Here is a 21,144-nt window from a genome sequence, read left to right as displayed (position 1 = left end):
TTACCTATTAATTGTTATTTAAGTGAAATTACTGAACTTAAATATACAGGTTTGATAAAATTCATCATTAAAGAAGAAAATTTCAAATGGCATTTAGAGGCTTTTGCATCTGAACTCTTCATATATATATACACACACACACACACACACACACACACACACACACACACACAAACATTTATTCAATGTATTTATTCATAAATCATTATGCTCTCAAGTTGCCCTATGTTGAATGAAACGATGAAACCTCTTTTTGTTTTGACTTCATATCCCATAATCCCTAAACATACGTCAGTCCCCGCCTCCAATCTCTCGCTTCTGATTGGCTGCTGTCAGTACGGTAACATAAAGAGGACAAACTTAATGTGTTCGCTATTGCTGCCGCTACACGTAGCATCACTTATATGATCGTTTAAATGCCATTTCACACGGATTAGTTTGACAGAGTATTCATGTTTGGAAATATTCCATGAATGTTATTATAATGGAGCTGTAAAACCGATGAAATATATTAAATAAATGCGCTGTTTTGGGGCAGGAGTCGAGTAACTGTTAGTTACATTTGTCATTCGCTAACAATAAACATGGCTGCAGTGTTTCTGAAAACTCACATCAACAGAGATATAAACAAACATCTGCTGTAAGTCACAAGCTTCTTTATTATATCATTTTAAGAGCAGATATAACGTTAGGTGTTCGTTAAAGTTGTCTGTGTTCAGAGTTCAGTGTCTGCATCAGTCGAGAAGTATGACATTCAAACTTGAAGTGAAGTAGCTAACGTTACATTTCTCTTCTAAAATAACGTTAATGCACTAATATTCATTGCACTAATATCTTTGACTAAATTCTGCCGTGAAGTCATGTAACGTTATGGGTCAAAATAACGTGTGATTGTTTATGAATGTCTGTTTTGTTCAAGGTGACTGAAGATGAGCTTATAGTGAACAGTTATCAATATGTGTGTGTGATGTTTTGCAGTATTATTAAGTGATATATCTGCATGTTTGACCTTATACAAAGAGGTCATGACCTCTGCAGACGTGTTTGCCCTTGTCACTGTTTACTAAACCCAGTGCTCATGATCTCTTGCTCTCTTCATTGCAGGACTCTGATCTGGACCAAAGGATCCTTCAGACATGCATCTGTGGGTAAGAGACCCGTCATGGATGCTGTTATTAAGATTATTATGATTATGATTATTATTTACAGTGGTGTTTCTCTCTCACAGGCCGGATTGAGAAGGTCCTCATCGCCAATAGAGGGGAGATCGCGTGCCGTGTGATGCGGACGGCGAGGAAGATGGGTGTCCGCTCTGTGGCCGTGTACAGTGATGCAGACAGACAGGCCATGCATGTGGCCATGGTGAGCAAACCCTGCGTACTAACACACACTACACACACCTCACAAGTGGTTGATGGGTGATAGATCGAACGTGTGGATGAAGGAGTCAATGATATGCGTTTCCAAAAATAAAAAAATCCAATTTTCACATTACATACATTGACCTGTTCTATGATAAGTGCACTTTTAACTTCTGAATTCAAATGTATTTCCTTATCATAACAGTAGTTACTTATCACAGAAAATAATACACTTATTGTAGTCCCAATTGTATCCTTTAAAACTCATATTTGATCACCAAAATGACATATTTAAGCATTTTCTGCGGTGTCCTCTGTGACTCAGGCGGACGAGGCGTATCACATCGGGCCAGCGGCATCCCAGCAGAGTTACCTGTGCATGGACAAGATTCTGGACGTGGCCAAGAGATCCTGCGCACAGGTGTGCTGACCTCAACACACACCTTTCTCAACTAGACATTTATTATATCATATGATAATCTCTCTTTTTTTATTGTTGTTTTGGGAAGGCGGTCCATCCTGGATATGGTTTCCTGTCGGAAAATACAGAGTTTGCTGAACGGTGCAAACAAGAAGGCATCATCTTCATCGGGCCACCGTCATCAGCCATTCGGGACATGGGAATCAAAAGGTACAGTTATTTTGATCATAATAACGTGCAAAAATATTTGATGTTTCTGTGCACCCTAGAAAAAGTTCTTGTGAAAGATTAGTATGTTTAATTGTGTTAAATGTGCACTTGTAGTGTACTTCAAATCTTAAAATGTATATTTTTAAAAGGTACTTGCAGATAATATAATATTACTGAAATATTCAACTTACATAAAGTACACTCTCAAAACTGTTTCTGAACACACTTAAGTACTCTTAAAAAGTGCACTCAAAAGAAAGGTTTGAGTGTAAAGTACATTTTAAACTCATTGTTTTAATCTTTTGACATGCTTTAAAGAAGTGCTTAATGTACTAGAATGTGAACTACTTGATTATAATTTTAACTGTTGTGTTTTATTCAATAATACTTTTTAAAGGTAATGTATTTTAAATGTACTAAATTACAAAAAGATGACGCACAAATTTGTATAGAAATTATATTAAAATATTAGTGCTGGGCAATGATTAATTGAGATTAATCGCATCCAAAATACAAGCTTGTGTTTATATAATACATGTATGTACTGCGGATAATTGTTTTGTATATATAAATACACACACATGCATGTATAGATTTCAGAGAAATGTATTATTTATATATAAAATATTAATATTTATATATAATATAAATTTTGTATAAATATACATACAATATATACATGCACATATTTCTTAAATATATACATGCATGTGTGTGTATTTTATATATACTAAATAATTATACACAGTGCACCCACATATATTATGTAAACACAAACTTTTATTTTGGATGCGATTAATCGCGATTAATCATTGCCCAGCTCTATAAAATATGTTAAAAATCTACTTTTTAGTTTCACAAAATTCTAAATAATGCTTAAATTCTTAGTCCGCAACCTTTTAAATGTATTTCAAAGACAATATAGAATCATGAAATTAAATGAAACGTTTTTAAGTCCTGCTCAAATGGGTCAAAAGCACTCTAATTACATTTAATATTACATTCTTCACGCTTAATATATTATTTTAAGGTATATTATTTCTGAAATAAAAAGTATGCTAAAATTTCAGAAGCAGCCCTTTTCTAACCAACATTAAAGTGTCTTGTTTTTAATTTATGCAATAGAAACACATCTTTGTTTGTTGTGTTTTAGCACATCTAAACACATCATGTCAGCTGCAGGCGTGCCAATCATTGAGGGTTACCATGGCGAGGACCAATCAGACGCACGGCTTCAGAGCGAGGCGGCCAGGATTGGTTACCCGGTGATGATCAAAGCAGTGCGCGGCGGCGGAGGAAAGGTGGCGTGTGTTTTCACTGAAGGATTGTGTAGTGTTATGCTCGTCTGAAACCGCTGCTTGATCCCACAGGGAATGCGAATCGCACGCTCGGAAGCAGAGTTCCTGGAGCAGCTGGAGTCCGCTCGGAGAGAGGCTCGCAAGTCCTTCAACGACGACGTCATGCTGGTCGAGAAGTTTGTGGAGAACCCCAGGTCTGTTTGGTTTATCCAGTGTGTGTCACTCACATAGTTCGATGTGTGTGATGTGATGTGTGTGTGTTGTTGCGTTAGACACGTGGAGGTGCAGGTGTTCGGAGATCAGTGTGGTGATGTGGTCTATCTGTTCGAGAGAGACTGTAGCGTCCAGAGACGACACCAGAAGATCATAGAGGAAGCTCCCGGGGTAAGAGTCACACTCATTCACTCATTCGGCATCTGCAGTCTGATCCTGTATGGGTATGATATATGCTGGTGGTGTTAAAGGGATACTTCACCCAAAAAAGCAAATCACCCCATGATTTACTTTCTCTAAAGTCATCCTAGGTGTATATGACATTATTCTTTCAGACGAATACAATCAGAGTTATATCAAAAATGTCCAGGCTCTTCCAAGCTTTATAATGGCAGTGAATGGACGTTTCGGTTTTAAAGTGCATAAAAGTGCATCTATCCATGATAAAAGTGCGTCTATGCATGATAAAAGTGCATCTATTCATGATAAAAGTGCATCTATTCATGATAAAAGTGCATCTATCCATCATAAAAGTGCATCTATCCGTGATAAAAGTGCATCCATCATAAAAGTGCATCTATTCATGATAAAAGTGTATCTATCCATCATAAAAGTGCCTCTATCCATCATAAAAGTGCATCTATCCATGATAAAAGTGCATCTATCCATGATAAAAGTGCATCCATCATAAAAGTGCATCTATCCATGATAAAAGTGCATCTATCCATCATAAAAGTGCATCTATCCGTGATAAAAGTGCATCTATCCATGATAAAAGTGCATCCATCATAAAAGTGCATCTATCCATGATAAAAGTGCATCTATCCATCATAAAAGTGCATCTATCCGTGATAAAAGTGCATCTATCCATGATAAAAGTGCATCCATCATAAAAGTGCATCTATCCATGATAAAAGTGCATCTATCCATCATAAAAGTGCATCTATCCGTGATAAAAGTGCATCTATCCATGATAAAAGTGCATCCATCATAAAAGTGCATCTATCCATGATAAAAGTGCATCTATCCATGATAAAAGTGCATCTATCCATGATAAAAGTGCATCTATCCATCATAAAAGTGCATCTATCCGTGATAAAAGTGCATCTATCCGTGATAAAAGTGCATCTATCCATCATAAAAGTGCATCTATCCATCATAAAAGTGCATCTATCCATCATAAAAGTGCATCTATCCATCATAAAAGTGCATCTATCCGTGATAAAAGTGCATCTATCCATCATAAAAGTGCATCTATCCATGATAAAAGTGCATCTATCCATCATAAAAGTGCATCTATCCATCATAAAAGTGCATCTATCCGTGATAAAAGTGCATCTATCCATCATAAAAGTGCATCTATCCATCATAAAAGTGCATCTATCCGTGATAAAAGTGCATCTATCCATCATAAAAGTGCATCTATCCATCATAAAAGTGCATCTATCCATCATAAAAGTGCATCTATCCATGATAAAAGTGCATCTATCCATCATAAAAGTGCATCTATCCATCATAAAAGTGCATCTATCCATCATAAAAGTGCATCTATCCGTGATAAAAGTGCATCTATCCATCATAAAAGTGCATCTATCCATCATAAAAGTGCATCTATCCGTGATAAAAGTGCATCTATCCATCATAAAAGTGCATCTATCCATCATAAAAGTGCATCTATCCATCATAAAAGTGCATCTATCCGTGATAAAAGTGCATCTATCCATGATAAAAGTGCATCCATCATAAAAGTGCATCTATCCATGATAAAAGTGCATCTATCCATCATAAAAGTGCATCTTTCCGTGATAAAAGTGCATCTATCCATGATAAAAGTGCATCCATCATAAAAGTGCATCTATCCATGATAAAAGTGCATCTATCCATCATAAAAGTGCATCTATCCGTGATAAAAGTGCATCTATCCATCATAAAAGTGCATCTATCCATCATAAAAGTGCATCTATCCATGATAAAAGTGCATCTATCCATCATAAAAGTGCATCTATCCGTGATAAAAGTGCATCTATCCATCATAAAAGTGCATCTATCCATCATAAAAGTGCATCTATCCATGATAAAAGTGCATCTATCCATCATAAAAGTGCATCTATCCATCATAAAAGTGCATCTATCCATCATAAAAGTGCATCTATCCGTGATAAAAGTGCATCTATCCATCATAAAAGTGCATCTATCCATGATAAAAGTGCATCTATCCATGATAAAAGTGCATCTATCCATCATAAAAGTGCATCTATCCATCATAAAAGTGCATCTATCCGTGATAAAAGTGCATCTATCCATCATAAAAGTGCATCTATCCATCATAAAAGTGCATCTATCCATGATAAAAGTGCATCTATCCATCATAAAAGTGCATATATCCGTGATAAAAGTGCATCCATCATAAAAGTGCATCTATCCATGATAAAAGTGCATCTATCCATCATAAAAGTGCATCTATCCGTGATAAAAGTGCATCTATCCATGATAAAAGTGCATCCATCATAAAAGTGCATCTATCCATGATAAAAGTGCATCTATCCATCATAAAAGTGCATCTATCCATGATAAAAGTGCATCTATCCATCATAAAAGTGCATCTATCCATCATAAAAGTGCATCTATCCGTGATAAAAGTGCATCTATTCATGATAAAAGTGCATCTATCCATCATAAAAGTGCGTCTATCCATCATAAAAGTGCAGGATGCCTAGGGAGAGTAAATCATGGGTTAATATGCATTTTTGGGTGAACTATCCATTTAATGTAACTGACCTTGCTTTGTGTGTGTGTGTGTGTGTGTGCGTGCGTGCGTGCGTGCGTGCGTGCGTGTGTGTGCAGCCAGGCATCAGTCCTGAGGTCCGGCAGAAGCTCGGAGAGGCCGCAGTGCGGGCAGCCAAAGCAGTCAACTATGTTGGAGCAGGTGATGATGATGATGTCATGTGATGCGTTTCAGCTGATGACAGCATTAGTGTGATGACTATATGTACCCATTTCCCAACCATTCAAAAGTTTGGGGTCTGTATTTATATGAAAAAAAAAAATCATACTTTTATTCAGCAAGGATGCATTAAATCAAAAAGTGACTGTAAATACAGATACAATCTTACAAAAGATTCTATTTCAAAATAAATGCTGTTTTATTGAACATATTCATAAAAGAAATCCTGAAAATATGAAGCAGCACAACTGTTTAACGTTGATAATAATCATAAATATTTTTTGATCATGAAATCCTCATATTAGAGTGATTTCTGAAGGATCATGTGACTCTACATACAGCTTTATCACAGGAATAAACTCACTATATATTCACGTAGAAAACTGCCGTTTTAAATTTTAATAATATTTCACAATGACATGTTTCATATAGTGAACATATGTGTATGTATTTAAAAAAATGCACTGACCCCAAGCAGTCATGTATATTGCCCAATAAACAGTTTTTATATCGCCTTTTTTAACATATAATATCTATTGAGTTTATAATAAATAATTTTACTATAAGATTTCTTAAAGGGATAGTTCACTTTGAAATTAATTTTTGGTATGTTTTATCTTACCTCAAGGGCATCCAAGATGTAGGTGTCTTTGTTTCCACAGTATTTTCAATTCTGATATTTTTAGGTCAAACCGTTCTTGTCTGTCAGTCATATAATGGAGGTCTATGGTCACCACCTCAAAGAGCATGCACAGAGAAGTCCAAATTATACATGATTTAAAGACTCGTAAATGTAAGTACACATTGATGGCCTAAGACACGAAACGAGCGGTTTGTGTGAGAAAACAAACAGTATTTATATCGTTTTTACCTCTTGTAACCACAGCCACGTCCAAGTGATCTGAAGGCACGGGTGCTTTGTGGCTGTGGTTACAAGAGGTAAAAACGATATAAATACTGTTCGTTTTCTCACACAAACCGCTCGTTTCGTGTCTTAGGCCATCAATGTGTACTTACATTTACGAGTCATTAAATCGTGTTTAATTTGGACTTCTCTGTGCATGCTCTTTGAGGTGGTGACCATAAACCTCCATTATATGACTGACAGACAAGAACGGTTTGACCTAAAAATGTCAAAATTGAAAATACTGTGGAAACAAAGACACCTACATCTTGGATGCCCTTGAGGTAAGATAAAACATACCAAAAATTAATTTCAAAGTGAACTATCCCTTTAGTAAAATCTAATTATTTAAAGACCCATTATGGATTTGTCCCTGTTCATCTGTCTTTAGTGTGTAATGTTGCAGTTTGAGCATGAATCCGTCCCTCCTGCGGGAGTTACTCTCTATATCAGTGTCAGTGTTTCTAAACAGAATATAACATTCAAGCAGGGAAACTAGTTCTAGTAAAATCATGACTGACTGATGATGGCCTCTTTAAAGGAAATAACCGGTTTTATTGACCATACGATGACATCATTTTCATTTGTGGCCGAGCAGGAACTGTGGAGTTCATCATGGACGCGCAGCACAACTTCTACTTCATGGAGATGAACACGCGTCTGCAGGTGGAGCACCCCGTCTCGGAGATGATCACGGGAACAGACCTGGTGGAGTGGCAGCTGCGTGTGAGACTCCAAACGCTCAAGATATTCACACACGTGACCCTGGACCACAAAACCAATAGCCAACCATGGGTCGCATGGGTCAAAATTATCCATTTTTCATCCATGCCAAAAATCATTGGGATATTCAGTGAAGATCATTTCCTACCGTAAATATATAAAACATTTATTTGTGTGAGTGGATGCAGCTCAATCACGAGCATAAATGCACAACTTTAAAGGAGATTTTTTTTTTTTTTCAATGTTTTGATTTTTTTGCAGTTTTTTCGTCCAAATAAACATCCTAACAAACCAAACATCAATTGAAAGCGTATTTATTCAGCTTTCAGATGATGTATACATCTCAATATTAAAAACCTGACCCATGTGACTGGTTTAGTGGTTCAGGATCACATCTTTCACAAGTAATAGAAACAGTCATTGCAGATTGTGTCCACCAGGGGTCACAGTGACGCCTGATTGCTTCGCTAGTTAGTGTCTGCAAATAACACATGTGTTGTCGCTCAGGTGGCAGCGGGGGAGAAGTTGCCCCTCACGCAGGAGCAGATCGTGTTGCGGGGTCACTCTTTTGAAGCCAGAATCTACGCTGAAGACCCCAGTAACGACTTCCTCCCCGGAGCGGGGCCGCTGCGGCACCTGTCCACGCCGCCGGGGGACCCGTGCACACGCATAGAGACTGGCGTCCGAGAAGGTGTGTCACCCTCACCATAGTCACTTAATGCATTCAGATATGGCTTTTCTTTTATAGTTTAAATAGCATTGCTTTCCCTCCTTAAAAATAGTAGAATTTGTTTTTCTGGTGTTTTTGTATCATGGTAATGATATTTTTGGGAGTGTGTGCATATTGTCATAATCCAAATAATTATTAATTGGGTTGCACTGTAAGAGTCGGTTCGTGAAATTCACTCTTAACCCCTTAACTGTCACGTCCCACAGGTAGGACGCTTGCCATTATATTTTAAAACAATAATATCTTAGAAAAGACCTTAAGTAATAGTGACAAACTATATATCATTTGAAAGCTTACAATCTGTAGTTTTAATATTTGGTGACTGATTTACAAAACTAAAATTACACAGGAGCCGTAATCTATCACTTTGCAACAAGAAAATTGGCATACTCATAAAGCGTGTTCAGACCTTTATTTTGAAATATCAATGAACATGAAAAAAGGTAGAAACCTCAGTTTGTTTTCATGCCAAGAGTTCAAAAGATTGCATCCATTCAATTATTTTAGAAAAAAGGTCTGAAAATGTTTAAATATTTTTAAAAAAAATCACCATTTGTGATGTGGCGGGAAGCTATAACGCACATGCGTGTTCTTTTATGTGTTTCTTAGAGGTTCAAAATCTGTCAAACTTCCCATACTACTTCTGAATAGGATGTCTACTTCATAAATTGTATGAAAATTGTGTAAATGATGGTTCAGATCACTCAAAACGCATATGGAAATGGCGGCGCCCTTATATGGGCAGTAATGGAGTCTGGTTGTGCCCTAGTGGAAGCGTTCGGTACTGCACCCAAACAAAATCGCACAGAAAGCTCATTTTTTGAGATATCAACCTAAATTTTTAAACACAACTTGTTCAGATTTTTGGCTTTGATTTTTCTGCAGTTTTAGAGTAGCCCAGGTTTTGAAAATTTATATATTATATAAAATATGAAGAATTAATTTTTTTACATTTATACATTTCCATAAACTCAAACTTCTACGTTTCACTTTCTTAATTTATTTCACTTCGACAAAAATCGGCCATGTCTTCTTTAAAACGAGACCACCTTACGTCTATATTCCAATTACAACCATTTAAGTTCGAAATGAGCATTTCCATTTTTAAAAAAAAGCGGATTGACAGTTAACATGTTAAAGGGATAGCTCACCCAAAAATGAAAATGCTGTCATTGTTAACTCATTCCAAACTTGTGTAAATGTCTTCTTTTTTTCGTTTTTTCATATTTTGAAGAATGTTTGTAACCAAGCAGATCTCGTTTGACTACCATAATATATTCAAATATCTTCCTTTGTGTTCAGAAGAACAAAGACATTTATACAAGTTTGAAATGAGGGCGAGTAAACGATGACAGACTTCTTGTTTTTAGGTGAGCTAGCTTTTTAAAGGTGAAGTATGGCACCTGCTGTAGCAGAATTACAAAAATAAAGCACATCTACAGACAACCTGTGCAAAACTCCACAAACACAGCTCTTGTGAATGCATGTCTCAACAGGTTAAATAGGCCACTTTAAAAGTCCAATATATTACGAATGTATTTTCCTGAGCCACGACTTGGCAATCATCCTAGAGCGAACGCGAGCGTCTCCATCGTATCTGCGTCTGACGCGCTTTTGGCTTGTTTATTCTGGGGTGGGGAGGATGCGTTCATTATTTTAATGTAGTGTTTTTTTCTCTTTAATTAAACTATTTTTTTTAAATTAACGTGTTAAATTGACAGTGCTATGTGTTGCCCTTGATAGTGACTCATATTTATTCTACAATAAAGGTATTATTAGTTAATGATTGTCATTCATAAATGTAACCCTGGACCACAAACCAGTCACAAGGGTAAAGGTTTTGATATTGAGATCATGAATAAATAAATAAGCTCAATAAATGAACTTTCCATTGATGTTTGGTTTGTTAGGATGTTTATTTGGACAAGATCTGGAATCTGAGGGTGCAAAAAATGTTTTGTTTGTGCATGTTCATATATATTTACAGTAGGAAATTTACTTGATATCTTCATGGATTATGATTAACGATTCTGTTTTGACCCATGCAATGTATTGTTGGCTATTGCCACAAATGAACCTGTGCGATTATCGTGACTGGTTTTGTGGTCCAGGTCATGTGATTTAGCTCAATGTTGGTTGGTAATGCTGTATGTCTGTTCATAATGTCCCAGGCGATGAAGTGTCGGCTCATTATGACCCCATGATCGCGAAACTGGTGGTTTGGGGAGAAGATCGCTCGGCTGCTCTGAAGAGACTCAGATACTGTCTTCGACAATACAACGTAAGCATACATTCTCATCCACAATCATATTTTACTAGCTTTAGTATCTATTTTAAGTAACAATTTTTACGGCCTGAGTACCAATGGTGAGAGGACCGGACCCTAATGTTTTTTTTACTTTTTTAAAAAGTAAAAGAATCGCTTTTTAGGGGGCCTAAATATGCTTGAAAACTCATGAAACTTTGCACACGCTTCAGAAGTGGTGAAAATTTACGTGTGATATGGTTTTCAAAATGTAAATTATTGCCCCCACATTTTGCCCCGGCTCTACGTTTCACATACAGATATGAAATTTGGTACATACATGTAATATAACCCAATACCTACAAAAAAGTCTCTTGGAGCATAGCCCTAAACACAACAGGAAGTCAGCTATTTTGAACTTCCTCCTAGATTTTGTGCACTTTTCGTAATTTCCTGATGTTGTACTTTAACGAACTCCTCCTACAATTTTGAACTGATCCTCTTCAAATTTGGTGGGTGTAATCTTAAGGCCTTTGCGACGTTAAATTGCGAAGATCTTGAGTTTCCGTCGTAGGGTGTGCCCGATTTCAGCCTTTTGGTGATTTGTGCATGAATATGTCATATAGGTCAATATTGCTTGCAGTTCCGATGTCCACAGACAGCCTGCAGTTACTTAGGCATACAATGTCCGATCTGCTCCAAACTTCACATGTTTGATAAGACACTTGTCCTGAACACATGACCATGCTCATATTTGTTTATAGCAATAGCGCCACCTGCTGGTAGCAGGAAGTTTGCAAATACAAATCCTTTGACATAGTCCTCCTATATTTATTATGATTACATACTGCCCACCGTTCTCTGTTTTCCTAAAACCGCCGGGTGGTGGCGGCACGGGTGCGAGGGCCCTTTTCATCGCTGCTTGCAGCTTTAATTTTTAATTGTGTTTGTTATAACCCTCTTCAAAAGTTCATAAGGTTTGGTCACATTAGCGAAAAAGGTCCATTGTTCATTGTCAATACTGCAGCTAAACAGTTGAGTAATGCAGTAAATCATTGTGTAGTTTATTCCTCGATTATTATTATTATATTACACGGCTATTAATAGTACTGTAATATTGTTGCTGTGTTTATCTTCTTGCCAGGATTGGATTATAAAATAATAAACGGGTTCACTGCAGTTTTAAGGAGGAAATACTCAGCAATGCTATCGACTTATGAATTTACACATGGTTTGCCTTAAAGCATGTTTGAAACACCACATTGACATATAAACAACATTTAAAAGCTGGATTTCTCCACAGGATGTTCTGTTGCTAGTAACTTTTTTTTGTTTGTGGAAGCCTTTTATCATTTTGTGCCCAATTATTGACTTAAGTAAGTAGGAAGTAGCTGTGTAATAAGCAGCGGTGGAAGAAGTACTGAATCTCAGTACTTAAGTAAAATTACAAATAAACAGATAAATATTAACTTTAGTAAAAGTAGAAGTAACACAATGACAACCATACTTAAGTAAAAAGTAAAAAAGTAACCGATTTTAAATGTACTTTAAGTATTAAAAGTAAAAGTACTTGCATAACAATTTATTCTCTTAATGTCTATTTTTTTCTAATGATTAATAAAACATTTAATTCTAACTCGTTCCACCTTATACTCCTATAATGATGTTCAATAATTATGGAAAAAAAATGTTGTCACCAGAAACAAGCTTGCAATTAGACAATATGCACATCCTGCTTATCCTTACTATATATTAATAACTATCTTTGGCCGTAAACGCGATTAATTTATGGTGTAATTCTGAACCTCTTGGCTTGCCATAATCCTAACCAAACGGTGTGTTTCCTATGCACATAAAAACAAGTTTTTGCGTATAAATTGCACAATAAACACACTGCGTGCGAGACGCATTTAGTGTGACCAGGTTGATATATCTATGGCAACCAAACGCCACTGGTGAGACAAACGTGCAACGAACGGACGGTCAGATTACGTTTTGGCAGGGGAAAAACTGATCAGAAAATGTAATGAAAAAGTAACAGAAGTTGTAGAAATGTAGTGGAGTAGAAAGTATAATAATTGCTGCAAAATGTAACGAAGTAAAAGTAAAAAGTATGCACTATTTATTCTACTTAAGTAAAGTGAAGATACATGAAAAATGTACTTAAGTAAAGTAACAAAGTATTTGTACTTCGTTACATTCCACCACTGGTAATAAGCCGGATAATGCACATGCAGTCGGTCGTTATCGCAGAATAAACCCCTTCAGGGTGTCACAAGACCTGTCCCGATCAGGATTTATTCTGTGATAACAACTGTGATCACATGGGAACTGTTCCAAAACCATGTGCAAAGTATGTGTTTTTCCGTTCATGTTTTTTTTTCTGTAATGGTTTGTTTGACAGATTGTGGGTCTGAACACCAACATCGACTTCCTGCTGAGTCTCTCGGGGCACCCAGAGTTCGCGGCGGGGAACGTCCACACCAGCTTCATCCCGCAGCACTACGCTCAGCTGTTCCCGGCGGCCCGGAGCCCGAGCGGGACGGTGCTGTGTCAGGCCGCTCTGGGCCTGCTGCTGCGAGAGAAGCGGCACACCGAGGAGTTCAGGGACCGGTCCAGCGGTGAGAGCGGTTCTCTGTTCATTCATCGGTTCAGTGTGTGTGAGACCATGTTAACCTGAGCTTCCTCTTCCTCAGACATGTACTCGCCGTTTGCCTCCAGTAACGGGAGACGACTCAATGTCCTGCACTGTAGGAACTTGACACTGCAGCTGGGGGACAACAGTGAGTGTGCATGCTCACACACACACACACACAGGAGAAGAGTTAACTCTTGACAAATCTACAGGAGCGTCATCCACACATATTTTGCATTCTTGTAGATTTTTATAGGATAAATTCAGTAATTAAGATCACACTTTCACAAATAATTATTGTTATATTACTTCTGTAATTACTATGTTGTTACTATGCAGTCGTTACTGCAAGCTACCTTTATACAATGCAGGGTTTATATTGCAATATTAGTCTTTTTAACTTTAGATTTATTCAGTGGTTTAGTTATACATGTTCTGATTAATGTCACACATTTGGGAAAGGTCAGGGGTCAAGCTCCTGCTAATCATGATCAACTCTTTGACCGAATTTTCCGGCAATTCATGTTTTCTCTGTTCTGTAGTAGAGAGTGCTATTACATATAAGTGTATATTGTGTATTTATAGTTAATGTTTTTTTTAAAATATTGGTAAGACTACACCAAGGTTCCTAGAGTTGAGGTTAGTTAATGCATTAACTAACAATTAGCAATACATTCATTACAGTACTTAAGTACTAACTGTTTGTTGTTAGTTCATGTTCATTAGCTAATGTTAACTGATACAACTTTTGATTTTAAACACTTTTAGTATGTGTCGAGATTATCATTAACTGAGATTAATAAATGTGTAAAAGTGTTTTATTTTATTGAACTAATTTAGTTAACTAATGAAACCTTATTGTAAAGTGTTACCAAAATATTCGATTCACTTGATTAGAGGCACTTACTGTAATAGTAATGCATACATTACAGTTTACATTATTTGTGTGTTACAGTATTATAAATGACATTAAAAGCAGGAAATATGTGTAATTGTCATATAAAATAATGTCAAAATGCAAAAAACAAAAAACAAAAAACGAATTGTCTTAAATAGGCTTAGATTTCTTTAAGAAAAATATAATATTTTAGATTTTGTGGGTAAATATGACCTGGACATTTCCTTTGTCTCTGATGAGATTTAACTCATTTTATTATTTCTTTTACAGAAGTGGCAGTAGCTGTTACATTCAATCCGGATGGGACGTACATTATGGAGGTAAATGATGTTTGTAGACTGTAAAGATGTTGATGCACATCTGCATTCCCAGATCAGAAAGAATAGCAGGGTTTTTTTCCGAGATTTCACAGTCTCAGTCATGCTCAAAATAACGAAGGTCTCTGTGTGTTGTTTGGTTGTCAGACTGGAGGTGAGGTGTTCCAGGTGTCAGGGGAGCTGCAGCTGGAGGGGGGCGTGACCTTCCTGTGCTGCTCGGTGAATGGGGTTCTGTCCCGACCCAAACTGGTCATTCTGGACAACACTGTACACATCTTTTCAATGGTGGGTCTCGTTCACCCTTTGAATTTCGCTTCAGCTTTCATGTCAAGGTTGTGTATGATCTTTATTTTTTCTCGTTTAGGAGGGAAGTGCTCAGGTGGATGTGCCGGTGCCCAAGTTCCTGGCTGGTGTTAGTGGCGCCAGTGCACAGGGTGGCGCTATTGCACCCATGACCGGCACTATCGAAAAGGTATTTAAGGCAGCTGTGGTTTAAGTTTGTGTACTGTACATTCTCTATAGTATGCCAGACTAGAGTAGTGTGTCAAGAATCATAGAATACTGAACATAATGTGTAAAAAAGGTCACATTTAGAGCCAAAATGGTAATTAAAGTGCCCCATTATGCTCTTCTGAATCCACTTTAATGCACTTCATGAGGATGAGGACTCGTGCTGGAATTGATACGGTGAAACAAACACCATCTGTTTGTATCACTGTCTAACAAAAACTGAGGAAGATCCAGAGCTGAAATTCAGATTGGCATTTCGCTTCTGACATGTGCTGTAAGCGGTCAACCAATCACAGCAGACTGGGTCATCTGACCAATCAGAGCAGAGTAGACCAATCACAACAAACTGGGTCATCTGACCAATCAGAGCAGAGTAGACCAATCACAACGGACTGGGTCATCTGGCCAATCAGAGCAGAGTAGACCAATCACAACGGACTGGGTCATCTGACCAATCAGAGCAGAGTAGACCAATCACAGCGGACTGGGCCATCTGGCCAATCAGAGCAGAGTAGACCAATCACAGCGGACTGGGCCATCTGACCAATCAGAGCAGAGTAGACCAATCACAACGGACTGGGTCATCTGACCAATCAGAGCAGAGTAGACCAATCACAGCGGACTGGGTCATCTGACCAATCAGAGCAGAGTAGACCAATCACAGCGGACTGGGCCATCTGGCCAATCAGAGCAGAGTAAACCAATCACAACGGACTGGGTCATCTGACCAATCAGAGCAGAGTAGACCAATCACAACAGACTGGGCCATCTGGCCAATCAGAGCAGAGTAGACCAATCACAACGGACTGGGTCATCTGACCAATCAGAGCAGAGTAGACCAATCACAACGGACTGGGTCATCTGACCAATCAGAGCAGAGTAGACCAATCACAGCGGACTGGGCCATCTGGCCAATCAGAGCAGAGTAGACCAAGCACAGCGGACTGGGCCATCTGGCCAATCAGAGCAGAGTACACCAATCACAACGGACTGGGTCATCTGACCAATCAGAGCAGAGTAGACCAATCACAGCGGACTGGGTCATCTGGCCAATCAGAGCAGAGTAGACCAATCACAACAGACTGGGTCATCTGACCAATCAGAGCAGTTTTTCAATTTCAGATACTGTGAGAAAGAGCTGATTCTGCAATGTATATTATTTGAAAAAAGAGTTCTTGTTCTCGTCATGCTTGTGGATCTCGCCTCTGCTGTGTCTGTAGGTGCTAGTCAAGCCCGGAGACTCGGTCCAGAAGGGAGATCCGTTAATGGTGATGAATGCCATGAAAATGGAGGTGAGACTCTGTCACTTTCTCTTTGAGTGCACTTTATAGTCCATAACCCACCTGATGGTGTCCTCCTCTTCTGGGCAGCACACTATCCGTGCACCCAAAGCAGGGGTCATCAAGAAGGTGTTCTTCAAGGAGGGCTCGCAGGCCAACCGGCACGCAGCGCTGGTGGAGATGGAGGAAGAGGAGGCAGCCGGAGCCGAGTAAACCCACAGACACGCTCACACACACACACACACACACACACACACACACGGCTGGAGGTCCCGAACCTGGACTCAGAGATCAAGCACTACACTTTAGTTTGGATCTTTTGAAGATTCTTCTCTAAAAACACAGACCTGTTACCTGTAGCTTTCTTCATGTGGAATTCACTCCCTAATAACTTCAGTGTTTCTGTAGTTCCTTGGTTTATTTGATTTGAATATTGATGTTTGTCATTGGAGGTGAATAAGGTGCCTTGATGTAGGTTTGATTACTGGAGGAAATGTCTAGAATCTGTTTCTCTTTTTAACCTTCATCATTAAACGGTTTGTTTTTCTATTAAAGTCTCTAATTAATTGATGTATTATTTAAGTTCACAATTAGTCAGGGCAAAATCCCCTCAGATTAAGATAGCTAAATTCAGTTTTACACATTGATAACTGTTTCATTAAACGATATTTATATTAAACTATATATATTTTGGACTTACATGGGAGTTTTCAGTTCTGAAACTTTCAGCATATTCTTATAATATGACTCTTATATGTCAAAACCTCAAGGAAAATTAGACTTCTCAATTCATGACCCCTTTAAATGTTTTATAGATAAGAAATGTGCTTAATAGTAAATTAAAATAAATGTGACTACCTGCAGGGTCCAAATAAAAGACAGCAAGTTTTATAAGGTTGAGAGCAGAGAGGGAACACACACTCACACACACATTGACATGGTAACATTCCTCGTAAATATAATGTGAAAATTACATTGACTTTCATTGCTCTCTTCGCCAAGTGCATTATGACACAAGTGTCAAATTCCCTCCAAAGTCCTCAATTCAAGGGCTCCACTCTTCAGAGTGAGTAGGGCATAGGGATGCTCACTTCCAGTTGGAGCATTCACAAACAATGACAATTGTTGAACATTAAGTAGCTCAATTGAGAATGAAGAAGTACAAATATAAGCAAATAAAGTCAAGTATATTTATATAGCACTTTTCACAATATAGATTGCATCAAAGCAGCTTCACATCAATCAAAACATAATAACAATGTACGGAGCCCCTCTAGTCCCACTTTGGTAAAAAAAAAATAATTATAACTATCTTGTGGCCTCAAGATACTAACTCGTGGCCTCAAGATACTAACTCGTGGCCTCAAGATACTAACTCGTGGCCTCAAGATAGTAACTCGTGGCCTCAAGATACTAACTCGTGGCCTCAAGATACTAACTCGTGGCCTCAAGATACTAACTCGTGGCCACAAGATACTAACTCGTGGCCTCAAGATAGTAACTCGTGGCCTCAAGATACTAACTCGTGGCCTCAAGATACTAACTCGTGGCCTCAAGATACTAACTCGTGGCCTCAAGATAGTAACTCGTGGCCTCAAGATACTAACTCGTGGCCTCAAGATACTAACTCGTGGCCACAAGATACTAACTCGTGGCCACAAGATACTAACTCGTGGCCTCAAGATACTAACTCGTGGCCACAAGATACTAACTCGTGGCCTCAAGATACTAACTCGTGGCCTCAAGATAGTAACTCGTGGCCTCAAGATAGTAACTCGTGGCCTCAAGATACTAACTCGTGGCCTCAAGATAGTAACTCGTGGCCTCAAGATAGTAACTCGTTGCCTCAAGATACTAACTCGTGGCCTCAAGATACTAACTCGTGGCCTCAAGATACTAACTCGTGGCCTCAAGATACTAACTCGTGGCCTCAAGATACTAACTCGTGGCCTCAAGATACTAACTCGTGGCCTCAAGATACTAACTCGTGGCCTCAAGATACTAACTCGTGGCCACAAGATACTAACTCGTGGCCTCAAGATACTAACTCGTGGCCACAAGATACTAACTCGTGGCCACAAGATACTAACTCGTGGCCTCAAGATACTAACTCGTGGCCTCAAGATACTAACTCGTGGCCTCAAGATACTAACTCGTGGCCTCAAGATACTAACTCGTGGCCTCAAGATACTAACTCGTGGCCTCAAGATACTAACTCGTGGCCTCAAGATACTAACTCGTGGCCTCAAGATACTAACTCGTGGCCTCAAGATACTAACTCGTGGCCTCAAGATAGTAACTCGTTGCCTCAAGATACTAACTCGTGGCCTCAAGATACTAACTCGTGGCCACAAGATACTAACTCGTGGCCACAAGATACTAACTCGTGGCCACAAGATACTAACTCGTGGCCTCGAGATACTAACTCGTGGCCTCGAGATACTAACTCGTGGCCTCGAGATACTAACTCGTGGCCTCGAGATACTAACTCGTGGCCTCGAGATAGTAACTCGTGGCCTCCAGATACTAACTCGTGGCCTCAAGATAGTAACTCGTGGCCTCAAGATAGTAACTCGTGGCCTCAAGATAGTAACTCGTGGCCTCAAGATACTAACTCGTGGCCTCAAGATAGTAACTCGTTGCCTCAAGATACTAACTCGTGGCCTCAAGATACTAACTCGTGGCCACAAGATACTAACTCGTGGCCACGAGATACTAACTCGTGGCCACGAGATACTAACTCGTGGCCTCGAGATACTAACTCGTGGCCTCGAGATAGTAACTCGTGGCCTCAAGATACTAACTCGTGGCCTCAAGATAGTAACTCGTGGCCTCAAGATAGTAACTCGTGGCCTCAAGATAGTAACTCGTGGCCTCAAGATAGTAACTCGTGGCCTCAAGATACTAACTCGTGGCCTCAAGATAGTAACTCGTGGCCTCAAGATACTAACTCGTGGCCAGAAGATACTAACTCGTGGCCTCAAGATACTACATCGTGGCCTCAAGATACTAACTCGTGGCCTCAAGATACTAACTCGTGGCCTCAAGATACTAACTCGTGGCCTCAAGATACTAACTCGTGGCCTCAAGATACTAACTCGTGGCCTCAAGATAGTAACTCGTTGCCTCAAGATACTAACTCGTGGCCTCAAGATACTAACTCGTGGCCTCAAGATACTAACTCGTGGCCTCAAGATACTAACTCGTGGCCTCAAGATACTAACTCGTGGCCTCAAGATAGTAACTCGTGGCCTCAAGATACTAACTCGTGGCCTCAAGATACTAACTCGTGGCCTCAAGATACTAACTCGTGGCCACAAGATACTAACTCGTGGCCTCAAGATAGTAACTCGTGGCCTCAAGATAGTAACTCGTGGCCTCAAGATACTAACTCGTGGCCTCAAGATACTAACTCGTGGCCTCAAGATAGTAACTCGTGGCCTCAAGATACTAACTCGTGGCCTCAAGATACTAACTCGTGGCCTCAAGATACTAACTCGTGGCCACAAGATACTAACTCGTGGCCACAAGATACTAACTCGTGGCCTCAAGATACTAACTCGTGGCCACAAGATACTAACTCGTGGCCTCAAGATACTAACTCGTGGCCTCAAGATAGTAACTCGTGGCCTCAAGATAGTAACTCGTGGCCTCAAGATAGTAACTCGTGGCCTCAAGATAGTAACTCGTGGCCTCAAGATAGTAACTCGTGGCCACAAGATACTAACTCGTGGCCACAAGATAGTAACTCGTGGCCTCAAGATACTAACTCGTGGCCTCAAGATACTAACTCGTGGCCTCAAGATAGTAACTCGTGGCCTCAAGATAGTAACTCGTGGCCTCAAGATAGTAACTCGTGGCCTCAAGATAGTAACTCGTGGCCTCAAGATAGTAACTCGTGGCCTCAAGATACTAACTCGTGGCCTCAAGATACTAACTCGTGGCCTCAAGATAGTAACTCGTTGCCTCAAGATACTAACTCGTGGCCTCAAGATACTAACTCGTGGCCACAAGATACTAACTCGTGGCCACAAGATACTAACTCGTGGCCTCAAGATACTAACTCGTGGCCTCAAGATAGTAACTCGTGGCCTCAAGATAGTAACTCGTGGCCTCAAGATAGTAACTCGTGGCCTCAAGATACTAACTCGTGGCCTCAAGATACTAACTCGTGGCCTCAAGATACTAACTCGTGGCCTCAAGATAGTAACTCGTTGCCTCAAGATACTAACTCGTGGCCTCAAGATACTAACTCGTGGCCTCGAGATACTAACTCGTGGCCTCGAGATACTAACTCGTGGCCACAAGATACTAACTCGTGGCCTCGAGATACTAACTCGTGGCCTCAAGATACTAACTCGTGGCCACAAGATACTAACTCGTGGCCACAAGATACTAACTCGTGGCCTCAAGATACTAACTCGTGGCCACAAGATACTAACTCGTGGCCTCAAG

The 21,144-nt window shown here is 39.4% G+C and overlaps 1 protein-coding gene across 1 annotated transcript; it reads left to right on the top strand.

Moving 5' to 3' along the window:
- Positions 1–358: 358 nt before the first annotated feature.
- Positions 359–17,243, top strand: mccc1 (methylcrotonyl-CoA carboxylase subunit). The gene is made up of 19 exons (XM_089117679.1): positions 359–640; positions 1,105–1,148; positions 1,229–1,362; positions 1,687–1,782; positions 1,871–1,992; positions 3,146–3,293; positions 3,363–3,484; positions 3,563–3,674; positions 6,348–6,429; positions 7,950–8,077; positions 8,582–8,765; positions 10,976–11,085; positions 13,454–13,670; positions 13,746–13,832; positions 14,853–14,902; positions 15,047–15,184; positions 15,264–15,371; positions 16,630–16,701; positions 16,780–17,243. Exons 1-19 carry the CDS (start codon positions 585–587, stop codon positions 16,900–16,902), a joined length of 2,133 nt encoding a protein of 710 aa, XP_088973805.1. The 5' UTR covers positions 359–584; the 3' UTR covers positions 16,903–17,243.
- The last annotated feature ends 3,901 nt before the right edge of the window (positions 17,244–21,144 follow it).

This window comes from Pimephales promelas, chromosome 2 (assembly GCF_988280905.1).
Source record: "Pimephales promelas chromosome 2, fPimPro1.hap1.1, whole genome shotgun sequence".
NCBI classification, from domain to species: domain Eukaryota; kingdom Metazoa; phylum Chordata; class Actinopteri; order Cypriniformes; family Leuciscidae; genus Pimephales; species Pimephales promelas.
Note: the sequence above shows the minus strand (reverse complement) of the source record. Positions and strands in the feature narration are given on the sequence as shown.